The 15,396-nt window shown below is 39.2% G+C and overlaps 1 protein-coding gene across 6 annotated transcripts in view; it reads right to left on the bottom strand.

Annotated features, from left to right (window-relative positions):
• Window positions 1-15,396, bottom strand: part of usp32 (ubiquitin specific peptidase 32) — an 81,476-nt gene that overhangs the window by 39,528 nt on the left and 26,552 nt on the right. For all 6 annotated transcript variants that reach the window (XM_079674319.1, XM_079674320.1, XM_079674324.1 and 3 more), the window contains exons 5-8: window positions 14,858-15,017; window positions 10,210-10,341; window positions 9,004-9,111; window positions 8,609-8,724 (exon numbers count right to left, since the gene is read on the bottom strand). In XM_079674319.1, coding sequence (XP_079530445.1) covers window positions 8,609-8,724; window positions 9,004-9,111; window positions 10,210-10,341; window positions 14,858-15,017 — 516 coding nt within the window. The remainder of the gene's footprint in view (window positions 1-8,608; window positions 8,725-9,003; window positions 9,112-10,209; window positions 10,342-14,857; window positions 15,018-15,396) is intronic.

The raw sequence follows: 15,396 nt of genomic DNA, 5'->3' as shown, positions 1-15,396 counted from the left end.
TTTTCCCTTTAAACTGTGGGTTTTCTCTTGAAGTTTTTCCTTGTTCGATGTGAGGGTCTAAGGACAAAGGGTGTCGTTTTCTTCTCATACTGATATTCTGAACAAACTGCTGTTGTATTAGCTGTAAAATGTCTTTACTGTAGGGTATTTTTTATTATTTTTACAGCACTTTGGCTCGACCAAAAATCGTTTATAAATGTGCTATATAAATAAAACTTGATTTGATTGATTTGATTTGAAAGGGTGTGCGCCAAGGTTCCATATTAGGACCAATAATTTCACCATATACTGTATGTAAATAATCTCGAATAATCTTTCAAATGCTGCTTTCCATTTTTATGCAGATGATACTGTTATTTATTGTTCATCCTCTTCTATAGAGCAAGTCTTGATTTCCTCCAGTCTGCCTTTGATGTTATTCCATCCCATTTATCTCAACTCAAGTTAGTATTAAATGCAGACAACTCCAAACTCATGATATTCTCAAATCGCAAAAAGTTAACTTATTTTCTCCCCAACATTTGTACTGTTCAAGGGACTGACATTGACATTGAAAGGGTCACTACATACACATATCTAGGTTTTATTATTGATCAGAACTTATCTTTCAAGTCACACACTGAAAATGTTGTTTTAAAATTAGGTTTCTCCTTTCAGACAAGGAAACATTTGATCTCTGCAACGTTTTTACCAGTATTGGATTCTGGTGATCTGCTTTACATGAATGCCTCTGACCAGTGCCTAAAGAGTTTGGATACTGTGGACCATTGTGCATTATGTTTTATTACATATATATATATATTTATTGTGAGTTTGGAGTAAATATGCACTTCATGAAAATTATTAGTTGGTTACTGTTAGTAAAAAAACAGTAAGGTTAATACTGGATGTTTGTTACACTTGGATATGTTTTCTGTAACACTTGTAACATAATTATTCTCCAGTTTATGCATTTGAGTGACTTGCAGTTAATGCTCGACATTCAATTCAAAACCTTTATTTATACAGGTAAAATCCCATTGAGATCAATGATCTATTTTTCAAGGGAGACCTGCAGCAGTAGGTTCCACATGAAGACATAAAAACATAAACAACAGAACAACAAAAGGACATCATACAGCAAAAAATACAGGGATTACAATTTACATATCTATCCACATGTACAGGTACCAACAGCATCTGACTGTGGAGCATCCAACCGAGCTTTAAAAACATGTAGTGGTACCAGCTTGGTAATTTTACATTCTTTTTGCAGACTGTTCCAAGTTAGTGGAGCTGCACATCTAAAAGCTTTCTTCCCTAAGACAGTCCTAGCACTTGGCACATTTAATAAAACCACAGCATGAGATCTCAGGCAATAAGTACTTTCAATTTGCCGAGAGATCAGGGAGCAGATATAAGATGGTACTTTATCCAACATGGCTTTTCTAAATGAAAATGTACCAGTGACTGAGCCTCAGTACAGTAAGTGATGGCAAAACCGCCTTGGTTTACAGTGTACAGTGATGCGTAAGTGCTTTACAGTTTGTCACAAATCTCAGTGCACTGTGATAGTAAAACCTTATTGTGGTGTAATTATATATCCAAAGCAGTCAGAAGTCAGAAAATCTTTAGTGATGTTTAACCACTCAGAAGACAGCCCGTCAAAATGAACACATTGGGACCTTTCAGAGAGGTAGTTCATCTTCTACATATAATAACGGACAAAGTAAAGAATGAAGTGTAGGCTATGTTTAAATGTTCGGAATTTGACCGTGTATGATGGTCCTCTTGAGTTGCCGTACAGCCAATGGCGTACAGCCATGCTCCGTTTTCATGTTTTTTTAACATGTTTTTCACAAACATTTTCACACGCTAGGAGCATAGGAATAATTCAATTCGGTTCGTCATGATCTGTAGATGTGATTTGCCCCCGAGCACCCCTGGGTAAATTACCGTACAGCCAATCACAATGCGTACAATGCGTGACGTCATTGGTAAGAGACGGCCCCCGAACACATATGGTACCCCGAACACATCTGGTACCGACACCGGCCCCGAACTCGGACAACTAGTAAAAAAGAAAAATGCCTCTGCGCCTGTTTGGGACTATTTTGGGTTTACTCGTCGCCAGTGACTTCATCCAGCACAACGAGAGACGGAGGCACTTCTTTGGGAATGTTTAAGACGGGGTGAGTGAGTGTTGACATTTTTTTTAATCCTATGCAACTGGTTGATGGTTTTGTAGTCGAGGTCGGACGGTTTTAAAAACGAAAGCATTTACGTGCTAAACATTCACGCGAGTAATCCAATGAATCAAATGGAAATAAGGTTTTTAACACATGCACGGAATAATATTGCCAAACTAGTTAGTGAATATAGCAAACTTTATTCAATAAGTGTTAGAAATTAAAATCAATGTTTTAATGGGGAAATGTAGTTTAAACATGCCGTCAGTTTTAATGCTCTTTTATACTGAAAAACCAGAAATTCTTGTGCACAAGCAGTTAAGCTTTTATTCTGAAAATCCTTCATCTATGCATGTAGCATGTGGCTAATATACGATTTCCTAAAGAGGTGAATTTAATAGCGAAATGATATGGAGTGGTGCAAACCGAAGCCTACTGATTTAACACTACAACTATAGATATCGAGATACTACCATGCTGAATATTAAATGAAGGTACAGTTTATTTGAATACATTATTGTTTACAGACGAGAGTAGCATGTGACAACATCCGGAATGACCGGAAACCAAACGAGCCGAGAAGTATTTTTTAGAGTATTGATTACAGCGTTTAGAATGTGTTAAATGAAAAGTGATGAAAGAGAATATGAGGAGAAAAGGCGTGTTGAGCATGTATTGAATGTGAAAGGAGCCAATCCTCTGTTTAAATGCAACAACGGACATTGGAGACGAGGCGAGCCAGCAGGCAGGGAGGAGCCAGCAGAGGATATATAACAGCACCGGAGGAGAGATGCAACTCTTGGCTTCCCTAACGAGGAGTGGATCACAGCTGTTTGTCTGACTGAACAATATCATGCTTGTGACCAACCCGCGCCTTTTTTAATTAAAGTACCCAATTGAACTTTCACAGAGACTCCATTTAGTCTCCTTTTAAAGCTTCTCTCCTGGACGAGAGAATAACGAACACAGTTTACATAAGTCAAGTATTTACTCCCGGAAAATGTTTATGTATGATGATATATTGTTAACTTAGCTCGCTATGGAAACAACGTCGGACATCTACAAACGCGTCCTGTATCCGATCTCAAAATGTGCCATTTTCACAATGTGTCATGTATGCAGCCCTTGTTTTGCACTTGCGCGCACGTCGGCACTTTGCGAGCGTCTACCGGCTCGGGCTGCATTTTACACCGAACATATAATATACCATTCGAAACATCTATTTGCCGCCGAACGCCACCTCACTCAAGTCGACCCAAGTCATACCGTCAGTGGCGGCTGATGGAAAATATTTTTGGTGGGGCTGGCTGTTGATATAGTGAGTAAAAGAATTTGGGGGGGGAGAAATTACCCCTTAAATTGGGACTGATACCGTCATATACCGTATACCACGATATGATGTCAGCAAGGTATGACGGTATGAAAAAAATGATACCGCCCATGCCTAATTGCAGCATTAAATCCATTTACTAAGCCATTGTCCAATACAGCTTAATGTATCCAATATACAATTCAGTTGTAATGCTGTACATACCCGGCCGCTTTCCCAGCCTTGGCTCTCGGCGTCTCAATTCGCCGTCTTGATGAGCGCAGGTGGGGACAATCTCCCGTTGATTGTGTCGTGTTGTCCAGGCAGCTGAACCGGAATGACGGTGTCGGTTGTGAAGTAATCCAATTATTTGTCCGGTGAAAACGATCCTTAATCCATTGTGAGGTGATTCTTACTGTCCAGTTTCACTCGTAGAGTGCGATTCCACTTAATGTAATGGTAATCTTTTACGTATTTTTTCGCCAACAACAACAACAAAAGTGTTCCGAGTGTTTCGAGCCAGGTCCCGGTATCTCGCAGGACAATGCACCCAGCAGGAGCCTCCAGCAGACCCCCCCGCACGGTCCCCTCGTCCCTTGGAAGAGGCGGAGAGGTGGGTGTGTTTCGTCTGCTGGTGGACTACCGGGGAGAACGTCCTGCTCGGGAGCCAGGCTCAGAGATAGTGGCAGTGGGTGCGGTGCACCTGCCTTTTACAGCAGGAGCACGTATGCTCGCATCGGGGAGGGAGAAAAAGAGAAACAGAGGCTTCCGAAACAGCCAGAGCCCTGATTCTCCCTACCTCTGCTGCTCACTCCCGCGTCACCGCTGAATCCACCGCGGAGAATAAACAGAAGGGCAACCAGGCAACCATGCTCGGGAGGTCTTATTCGCTGCTTTTGGTGTATTTTGTACTACAGCGCCACTTACAGGCCCGGCATATGTACTACAGCGTCTCCAGCGGTCGAGCGATCTGGACACGTTTCATGAGACGACACCATGTGGACGGAAGACTTCTCCGTGTAGATGCAGCCTAAGGGGCGGAACATCTCCTTGGGTTGACCAATTACAACAGAGCCGGCCAGCTTACCAATCAGAGCAGACTGGGCTTTGGTTTCAGACAGAGGGTGAAAAGAGGTGCTGCAGCACAGGCAGTAAAAATAAAGAGCTTTTTGAACATTAAAGCATGAAAACCTGTCTCATTAGAGAAATAGCATACAAATATGAACTTGAACATTTGCATCATAGGGCCCATTTAAAGGTGACCTATCATGCAAAATGCAATTTTTTACGTCTTTTATACATGAATATGTATCACAGTTGTTCCAGGGAACTCACCAAGTGTCAGAAAACACAACCCTCTCTATTTTCCTCCATACCCAAATCTCTAAAAAAGGGGCTGCAACGGATCTGATACAAGAAAAGGCTTGCCTTGAGCAAATATAGTAACTTTTACTGTCAAATCACATTATCTTGCCATAAATCTAATGATTTATAAAAGATAATCACTATTCGTGATGTCAATAATGGCTGCAAAAGAGAAAATCCCTATTCAAATACAATTTTGGAATGCATTATTTAAGCAACTGATCAAATGTCCGGTGTGGGTCATGTATAATGTATTTTTCTTGTTCCCTGATGCTGGTCTTTGGAGCAATTTCTGAAACTAATTGTAAGATTCATTAATTTAGAATGATTTATCAAACACATAAATATATCTGATAAGCTAAAGCTAACTATCTTGGCTTCAAACTATTAGTTCAACATTTAAGAAAATACATATGTATTCCAGAATAAGATCAGAAGATTAAAATCAATCTAATGTCTGATCTAATTGTGTCTGTAAAAAGAGCAAAAACGTAGCTACAGCCAGACATGCAGTTTGTCAAGAAATGTTTCCAACACTTAACTCCACCTTCAACCACACATTGTGTTATTTGCTATCTATAAAAGTACAGATCAAACAGATGATTGCACAGTGTAAATAGGTCAGGCTGAGATAAAGACCGCCTCGGCCAACATCATAATGCACTTTTACTAAATAGAGAAATCCTAACTACAACTATAAACAGTACAAATGTGCTTTCAGAGGAATACAAAACAAGCATCATTGTTTTTGATTGCCTATGATGTTCCTGACATTATAAAATACATCAACAAATATATATAACTGATACATGGAAAAAGTCATGACTCAACCAGACCACAAACTGAATGAGTGAACGTTTGATGTTTAGTACAACCTTGATACCTCTGCATCAAGGTTACTTTCAAGCTTTTCAAGCATCTTACAGCTGTTGTAAATTACATATTTACATACACGTACTTATACTCAAATGATTATTTCCTACCTCACATTAGATCGGATGTTCTTTATGCTATAAACAACCAAATGTGTGTTTCGTGATAGCATTCTACATGAGGATGAAAAATTAAAGAAAAGAAAACTAAGTTTAATATTTCAAAATGAGTGACCCATCTGTACGTAGACTGGGCATCCCATATAACCTGGCTGAGCCAAATAACTTTTTAGTACATGATTGATTACTATTTTTTTAGGTACTTTTAGGTTGGCAGTAAACACAAGTCAGAGGTAAATGGTGTACTTTTACTCCACTACATGTATTTAATACCTTCAGTTACTTTACAGATGTGGATAATTGATGTGAAATATAATCAAGTATTAAATCAGACTTTAGCTCCCCCTGGAGTAAATTCATAAGCTACCCTGCAGTATAAAAAGTCATTCAAACTGCACCTTTACCAGCTTTGAGAACACTTTCATGGACAATCATTATAAAACATATCATATATATAATTCTGAAATGGACCAATCTGCACAATGACTCCTTTTACTGTCGCTATACTTCAACTATATTTTGATGATAATACTTTTCTACTTTTACTTGAGGAACATTTTGAATGCAGGACTTTTACTGTAACAGAGTATTCCTACACTCTGGTACTTCTAATTTTACTCAAGTACAACATCTGAGTACTTATACTTTCACTACAAGATCTGAGTACTTCTACTTTTACTCAAGTACAACATCTGAGTACTTATTCCACCTCTGGTAGCGTAATAGCCTGAATTGTAGCCACAAAATCACACAGAGCTGCATAAAAATAGACTCACAATGGTAACAAGTGGAAAATAATATTTACAAATGTGTACAATGATTTGTAGCTAATTTTGACGACTCAAGACACCTGACTTATACATCTTCAAAGGAAGACCGTGTTCATTCTACAATTACATGGGATTAAGACAAGAAACGCCACCGGGTCAATTTGACCCACAGCATTTTTTTTTATTGTATGTAACTTTTTTTCAATAAAATATTAAAGTCTCCCAGTCCGTGACTTTTCATGAAAAAGTTCTACTCTGTTGTTAAAAATTGTCAATATGAAGTCAGATTGAAGAAATCGCCAAAGAAATTGCCATTTATACCTATTTCCGCCAGCGGGTCATATTGACCCCACCCCTTTTTGCGCGTAAACATAAACATGGCGTGTTGCTATACCCTTTGTCACCTGCGGTTCCTTATCGATTGAGAGATAGATTGAGAGAGAGAGAGAGAGAGAGAGAGAGAGAGAGAGAGAGAGAGAGAGAGATAGATAGATATATTGATAGATATTGATAGCGATTCACCCAACAATGACAACCGCCTCACGAAACGCTATGTTGTTACGTTAATAAACAAAACAATTTAACAAAATTGCTTGTCAAAATACCAATGTCACAGGACCTTTTTTTTTCTTTAAAGCAATATTTTTAGTGGCCCGAGAGGGCAAGTTGAAATTGCTGGCCGGGGTGTCTAAATAGTGCTTCCGGGACAGCTGGACATTTATAATGTCGAGCCCTGTATATCATATGAAAAGCTGAGAGTCCACAGATTCTATTGGTATACGTTTCATCCCTGTGCGATCAAAAGAATATTAAACTTCTTTCGGCAAATTCAGATGATAAATACAACGTTGAAGCTTGTAAAGGCATAATTACAAGCGGAGAACGAAGTAATTTAACGTCACAGCAAGCGTAACAACAGCCGGTGTTTCTTGTGAGTGTTTCCCCGGTACACAAACACAATACACACAAACGCAAAAATACACAAACACACACACTCGCGAGCTTCCCCCAGACCAGTAATACAAACGAAAATGTGTCTCCGGGTCAATGTGACAGATTTCGATAGAGCAAGTCACATTTGGTTTAGGCACGAAACATACTACCAGTAGAAATACATTGCTTTTAAAATCGTCCTGTGTCGAATCAATAGATTATATTTCATGACTATAACACGAAATACCTTGAGACTGGGTTGAATTACAATAGTAAGTGCTTCATCCTCTGAACACCACAGAATGGCGACTGTAACGCACATAACATAGGTACGCTCCTCTGAAATGATTGTCCCCTGCGATTATCCCTCCCTAGTGTTTCGCCGGAGCTGTAAGGTAAACATTAACATGCTTATATGTAGTTGTAAGTGCAATGCCTTGCGGCCTGTAGCACCATCATTGATGGAGCATATGTGTGGGCTGGACCTGTATTTTACAGGAAAGGAGTGAGCAGAGAGTAGAGTAGTTGTCGATTGTTGTTCTGTTTTCTGTGACTATCTGCCTCACCCTCTCAGACTTTCAGTTGCGCGCGCTACTAAAGAGACGTGTTACCATGGAAACCAAACAATGGTGTAGCTGTATTAAAGTCCGAGTGGAAACAGTCCTGAGTAAATCTGATTTTGTCAGAAATCGGGAGAAATATGACCCCGGGAGGAAACCGGGAGAGGGCAATGAAATCGGGAGTCTCCCGCGAAAATCGGGAGGGTTGACAAGTATGCTTGTAGGTCACGCGCATAGCGCGGGAAGGCCGGAGCGGAGCGGTTTTATGTAAAAGCGAAGCAATTAAGCTCGCTCCGACTTCTTTATTTTTCTTTTAATCTAAAAAGCGAAGTAAAGCATTTACAATTTCAAGCACTTTATCCCAAATTCAAGCACCATTCCCAAAATTCAAGCACTTTTCAAACCTTGAAAACACCTCGTAGAATTTCAAGCATTTTCAAGGATTTACAGCACCCGTACGAACCCTGGTGTGTGTGTGTGTGTACGTGTACGTGTTTGTGTGCATACGTACAGGGAGTGTGTCAGTGCGATTGTCCTTCCAGACCTCCAGCAAGGCCACCACCATTTCATGAAGTTCATCTCGAGACAGAACCCCATCACGGTCCACATCAAACACTTTGAAGCAAACTGGTAGTGAAAGAGAGGGATGGAGTGATGGAATACAAATAAAGTTATTAAACACAGTACTGCCGGGAAGAAAATATTGTGCTGTTTAGTACAGAAATTACAATTAATATCCATTTCTGACCAATTGAAACTCCAATAACAACAATGATTGTTATTGATGCACACTTCAAAAACACCTTCAAAATTCCAGATAACAGCAATAAAAAAGAAATATTTTGCACTCCTTTTGATGAAAAAGCTCTGTAAGGTCATGTGAAGTGTAATTCTATGATGGCTTACATTTCTGCCTTTCAGCTACGGGCCCCCTGCAGCACGCAGAGAGTCCGCATGATATCTCTTTAAAGTCGATGTGATTGTCCCGATTCTCATCAAAGGCGTGAAACAAGCCTGGAAAACAAGATTAAAACACAAAGAGTATTTACACAGAGCAGGTCTTTGAAGATACAGAAAAACATCTAAACATGTACAGAGCCATAGTCAGTTGGAATTCATTACATATTGTTCAAGAGAATACTAGAGATCGCTTCTAACTTTTGTTAAAATAATATCTTCATTTCAGAAATTATAACTGAAATCTGTCTGTGTGTATGTATACTATTATCTATGAGTTATGGTGTAAGAAACAACATGTTAACAAGGGTGACAGTAGAAATCACCCATGGCAGAGAATTTGATTACATTTTTGCAATATTAAATGTTTTATTTCTAGGCCTTATTAACACATTTTCAAGCTCATATTTGTGTTTTGGGCCTCTACTGTGACATGTTTAATGTACTTGAATCCTAAAAGTGTTTTATCTTTCTCTTTTGTTAACTTATGTAACATAGTGAAGACTTATGAGACACTCTTGCTTCTATTGGCTAGCGCTCCAACACATTATCACAACAGAGCCTGCCAGCTAACCAATCCTAGCAGACTGGGCTCTGGTTTCAGACAGAGGGTGAAAAGAGGTGCTGCAGCACAGGCAGTATGAGAAATAAAGAGCTTTCTGAACATTAAAGCATGGAGACACTTCACAGTAGAGGCACAAAATACAAATATTAACCTGAACATTAGCATAATAGGGCCCCTTTAAGGTTATTCCCGACGAGGACTAAGTTTGTTATAAACTAGTTTTTATTTGCGGTAGAAGTGTCTTACTAATAATTGATGGATTGTTAATAGTTATTTATGATTATTTTCTTTCACTTCCATCCTTGATTGTTGATTACTGTACATGAGATCAGTTGTTTGTTTATAGTAGTTGTGTAACCATGGCAATGGTGAGTAAATGTGTGTTTGACTGTATAGAGTCCACGAAGAATAGCCAATGCTAATGCTAATAGGGATCCAAATAAAAAGTGAAAGTGTAGAGAGTTTAATCTCTGCTGAGGGATTAGTTTAAAGACCTGAATAGCTCCATGATGATCTAATGTATAGAGGTACGTGTATGAACTTGACACCCCTATGAGACTTACAAAAAACATAGGTGAATATTGTCTTACCTTCACTCAGTGAGGCATGGATAGGAGGAGAGACCAGTGGGACAAAGGTTTCCAAGTCAAAGCGGCCGGTTCTGGACTGAGCTTTCAGTAGCCAGTAGCGTTTCTCCAAGTCTATAATGTCTGACTCCTCCACTGCACGATAGGAAACAGAAGAGACAAAGTCAAAAATACAAGCATGGCAAAACTGTTCATAGTGATATAGTTGTTTAGTATAGGAAGAACAATGGGAAGTATCATTTCTGTATTCATTACCCTAGCTTAAAGCTGTGTTAAGCTTTAGGTTTGAACTTCTTTGGTGTTACCCATACCAATTGAAGAACATTCGTTGGTGGTTATATTGGATATCAACATCTTTATCATACCAGCATAGTTTTACACACACAAACCATAGGTAACCAGTAAAGGAAAGGAATATAACACACGTGTCCATGGAATAAATATACCGTAATTTTCGGACTATAAGGCGCACCTGAATATAAGCCGCAGCAGCGGCATACCACTCTCGGTTCCACTTTTACTTTTGCGCGCTACCTGTCTCACTCTTTTGCGGCCTCCAACTTTTCCTGCTGGAACCCGCCGCTTAAAGGTCGGGGTCCGCGGACCGGCCATAGAGCCCATAGAGTTAAAGGTGGTGGCCGTTAGCTTTAAAAATCCATAGATTAGCCGCACCGTTATATAAGCCGCAGCGTCGAAAAATGGGGGAAAAGTCGCGGCTTATAGTCCGAAAATTAAGGTATACAACACTGCAGTGCTAAAAATAAAAACATAAGGTGTGTGGTTCATGATTTAGGGGAAAAAGTGAGTTTTTGTAGTGAGAGAGAAGGCTCTGTAAACTGTGTTAATAACAAATATAGTTAGTGTAGAAAGCTGTACATTGCACGATACAGTAGGTAGATACAAGAAGTATTTTTTTTTTGTCCAACCAAAACCGCAATTTTCAGTTTATAACAACTTTAAACAGAAACGTTAAAATCAGACAATTTTACTAAAAGCAAGTAAATAACTTAAGCAACATCATAACCTAAATGCTTTCCAACTAAGACTGTATTTTACATTTCTTTTATTGTTTTAATAAATCAATTTGTGTCAAACTATTTGAAGCCTAACATTAGTCAGCTGACAAAAGGCTACATCTGGTGTTTTTAAGATAAAATATCATATAATATGTTTGTGTTGTCCTAAAATAGGTAAAGGATGTAGAGAAAACTGCTTAACCAAGCTAGAAACTTGGGCTACAGAACCATGATTTATTGGATTTGCACGTAGATCTAAGGCATCTAAATTGACTTTTTAGCTGAAATAATCTGGGAGTAGCTTTTCGAATGTGAATATTTGCTAATATAGATCAGGTTTTAAAATGTTGGTCATAACAAACAAGCAGTGTGAAGCACTAGGATATAAGCTTCATTCACTTATTTAAAAAACCAAACCACAAATCGAAGAAACCAAAGATAAAGTAATAGATCCGTAAAATAATTGTCTCATACTGCCATTATGGAAACAACCCAGTTAAAAGATACACAAGGTCATAACACATGTTGTGACAGAGAGGAGCAGAGTTAAATTGGGATGAGGTAATGGTCAGTGGGTTTAACGAAATTTGACTCAACTACAAAAAAGTGATACAGATCAGACCAATATAGCATATGAAGCTCTGCCAGGGTCAATGAACCAGCCTCTGTCTTACAACATGCTTATCCACAGCTTAAGCTAATAGGATTTGGTAGCTAGCAAGCTAGCCTTTGGCATGGATCCAAAACATATGACAGGTGTCAAAACACAGACACATAGATAGCAATCGTTTCCTGGTAGAAATTGGATTGTGGCTTCCAAGTCAGGCCATAAAAACGTTCTTCAAAGCTTGTTTTTAGCAGCTATTGGTCACAGTTCCAGTCAAATGCGATGATGTAAGCTGTGACTGGTTGTTGGTGAACAGACTGCCAGAGAGAGGTGTTTCAATCTCGTTGGGGGGGGGGGGGGATTGCTCGCTGCTAAAGAAGCGATCAATCCTCTTTTGACTGTCATGTTCAATTCTGCTTCCTGTCCAAGATATTTCAACTTTAACAGACTAAAAGGAAGCACCGTGTTCAAAATCAATGATTTGGAACATAAAGGGGGCTAAATGGAGCTGGCATGTAGGAAAATACATGGGATTTATAAATAATTAAGCATTATACGGTCTAAGCAAGGCATGACTACCTTTCCTTTCTCAAAGGTGAAACTTACTCAACAAAAACAGGACAGAACACTTCCTAGGTAATAGTCATAAAACAATGCATGGTGGTCCCAAACAACAAAGTTAGGATTATAAAAAGCACATCGATCTAGCTCTGAACATAAGTGAAATGTAGAAAACATGTCTGTTTCTTTTGTTAAAGCATAAATAATTAGGACTGACAAGAAGAAAAATACATTCTTGTGTTTGTCATGCTTAACATTATTCATTGAAAGCTGTTCTACCATCCGACTGCTAATCCATAAAACTCATTACCCGGAATATGGATCGCCTCCTGCTCATCTCCGTCTCAGGGTTGCTCCCTGCTTCTACAAACATCAGTGTAGCACTCGAGGTTATACGGAGTCTTTCTTTGTGGGATTTAGAATCTTTGTTATGATGGCAGAATTCAAATTGGAGTTTAGCTGTTTGCTCTGGCAAATGTTGAAGGATCTTAAATGCGTAGTAGGAAATAAGCCCAACATCTTGCAGTACGGCCAACCTCAGGATACATAAGACCAGCATATCATCAGAGTGTTTGTTTATACTAACACTGCTAATATGGATTTCTTGAAAACAGCAATTTGACTCACGAGTAGGGATGAATTTCAATTGAAAGATTTAAAAACTAGTGCTGTTGGACTCAGATCTCAAAAGAAGTTCTTCCAGCAGTGACAACGAACAAATGTAACAAGCTATCGACATTATACAACAATACTGTACACTAATTCTTCTCTCTATTTACTGATTCTAATCTGTCTCTATGACAGGTGCCGTGTCAGCCTGATACCCACCTAGAGGTGTGACTCTCTCCGAGTGACAGCAGAGATACCATACCATTATCCAGGGAACATCCTTAGACAGGTGCTGCCACAGCCAGCGTGAACCATAGCAAACTGCCCCGAGACAAATGCTCACAGAAACTACGACATCCTGCCCTGAAGGCCGCTACAGTACTCCAGCGCATTTACACTCATAATATTGTGACATGCTAGCAAAGGATCCACGCTCTGTCATGCGTTACTCTGCTAGAACCAGGAGTGTGTCACTCTCTCCCAGCGCGCGCGCGCGCACACACACACACACACACACACACACACACACACACACACACACACACACACACACACACACACACACACACACACACACACACACACACACACACACACACACACACACACACACACACACACACACACACACACACACACACACACACACACACACACACACACACACACACACACACACACACACACACACACACACACACACACACACACACACACACACACACACACACACACGTTAAGAGGATAAAGAAGGAGCAGGCAGATTAAAGAAGGCGTCCAGGTTCTCCGGACAAGACAGGTTTTTTCCAGCCCTCTGCCCTTAATTGGCAAGATAAAGCCTGTCTAAATTTACACGGTATGCAACTTAAAAGAACTGTATAACTACATTTTATTTTTTCGTCACTTACCATCTTTAAAGGTTATGGTATCACAAAGACGTAAATGTTGATGTATAACCCTGCTGAATAGAACTTCTTTCGAAACTACACATTTTTTCATACAAAATCGAACAAAAATACCAAGACTGTGAAAGACTAAATTCAAATATATAATTTCTTATTAGAAAAACTGAAAACATTTTTTAAGGTAATGATATGTGCAACCTAAAACCATATCATTTCTGGAGCTTGGTATTGTTTGATTTTTTTCAATTAATTCTAATTATTTTATATAAAATACAAAACTAGAGTACAGATGCAAAGACTTACCTTTGATCTCCCAATATACCTATTTGGTCATTCACATCAAACAAACAGCTGATCACAACGGTCACGCTCTATGGTCAATAAGTACTCCACTAGCCCCCCCTGTCCCCACGTCGACTTTCCTGAAGTACTCCCCCGTTGAAATCACTGTAATGAATTAAGACCCCACGGTTTGATGATTGATAGGTGTGTGGGCTGTCTTTCATTTTGACACACAGAAAAATGTTATAATAAACATACATACTGTATGTTAAATGGATATATCCGCCTTCTTTCATTTATCTTTCCATTCCCACAACAATATAAAATAAAATAAATGGCATATTTTGGACATAGTTCGAATGGTGATTAATCATGATTAATTAATTTTTAAACTGTGATTAATCTGATTAAAAATTGTAATCGTTTGACAGCCCTAATTTTAAATCATAGCACAACTGCCATACCGGTCAAAATAATGACGATATGTTCTTGTTTAACAAATCGTACAGCCTAATAACAGGTATGCCAAGCGTTTATCAGTGACTGTCCATTTTCTGAATTTCCATTTTGTATTTATATGGAATAGTATAGGTAAATTTGACACTAAATCCCCTTGGTCTTATATGGAGATGCAAAGTAACACACTGATTCAGAGTGTTTTTTGGACTTACAGTGTGTGACTCCGGCCAGGGTCTGGTAGAACGTGGGGGTGTCACTGTCGTCTGTGAGCGTGACACACACTCCTCCGGACAGGAGCCATCTGGATAAAGTGAAGGCCTCCTTGTTCTGCAGGAGCCAGATCCTGAAGCGCTCATAGCTCACCTTGTCACCCTGCCACAACACAACACAACACACACAATTCATCTGTTGGTGTGTCAAAAGCAAAAGATGATCTGCATCTGTCAAAAGTCTGTATCAATATGCAACCTTCTATATGTGTTCCTGTCTTGTTGCATTTGAAACAGGCTTTTTAATGTTGATGGGACCAGGTATGAGATTTGTATCTATCTATTGTTAGAAGTTGTAGTAGAAGGCAGATGTTTGAGAAATTAAGAGCATAAACTTGTCAGGAAAAGGATTTCTGAGATAATAAATCAAGTGAAAACTTGGTTACTTTTATAGACACCATTCGAATTGGCAAAAATGTAATGTTTGTGCACTGAGAAACACTTTTACAAGGCTACAGATGACGGAAAATTTGAAAGTATTA

The sequence above is a fragment of the Notothenia rossii genome (genome assembly GCF_949606895.1).
Source record: "Notothenia rossii genome assembly, chromosome: 4".
Lineage (NCBI taxonomy): Eukaryota > Metazoa > Chordata > Actinopteri > Perciformes > Nototheniidae > Notothenia > Notothenia rossii.
The sequence above is the reverse complement of the archived record's forward strand: the minus strand, read 5'-3'. Positions and strand labels throughout refer to the sequence as shown.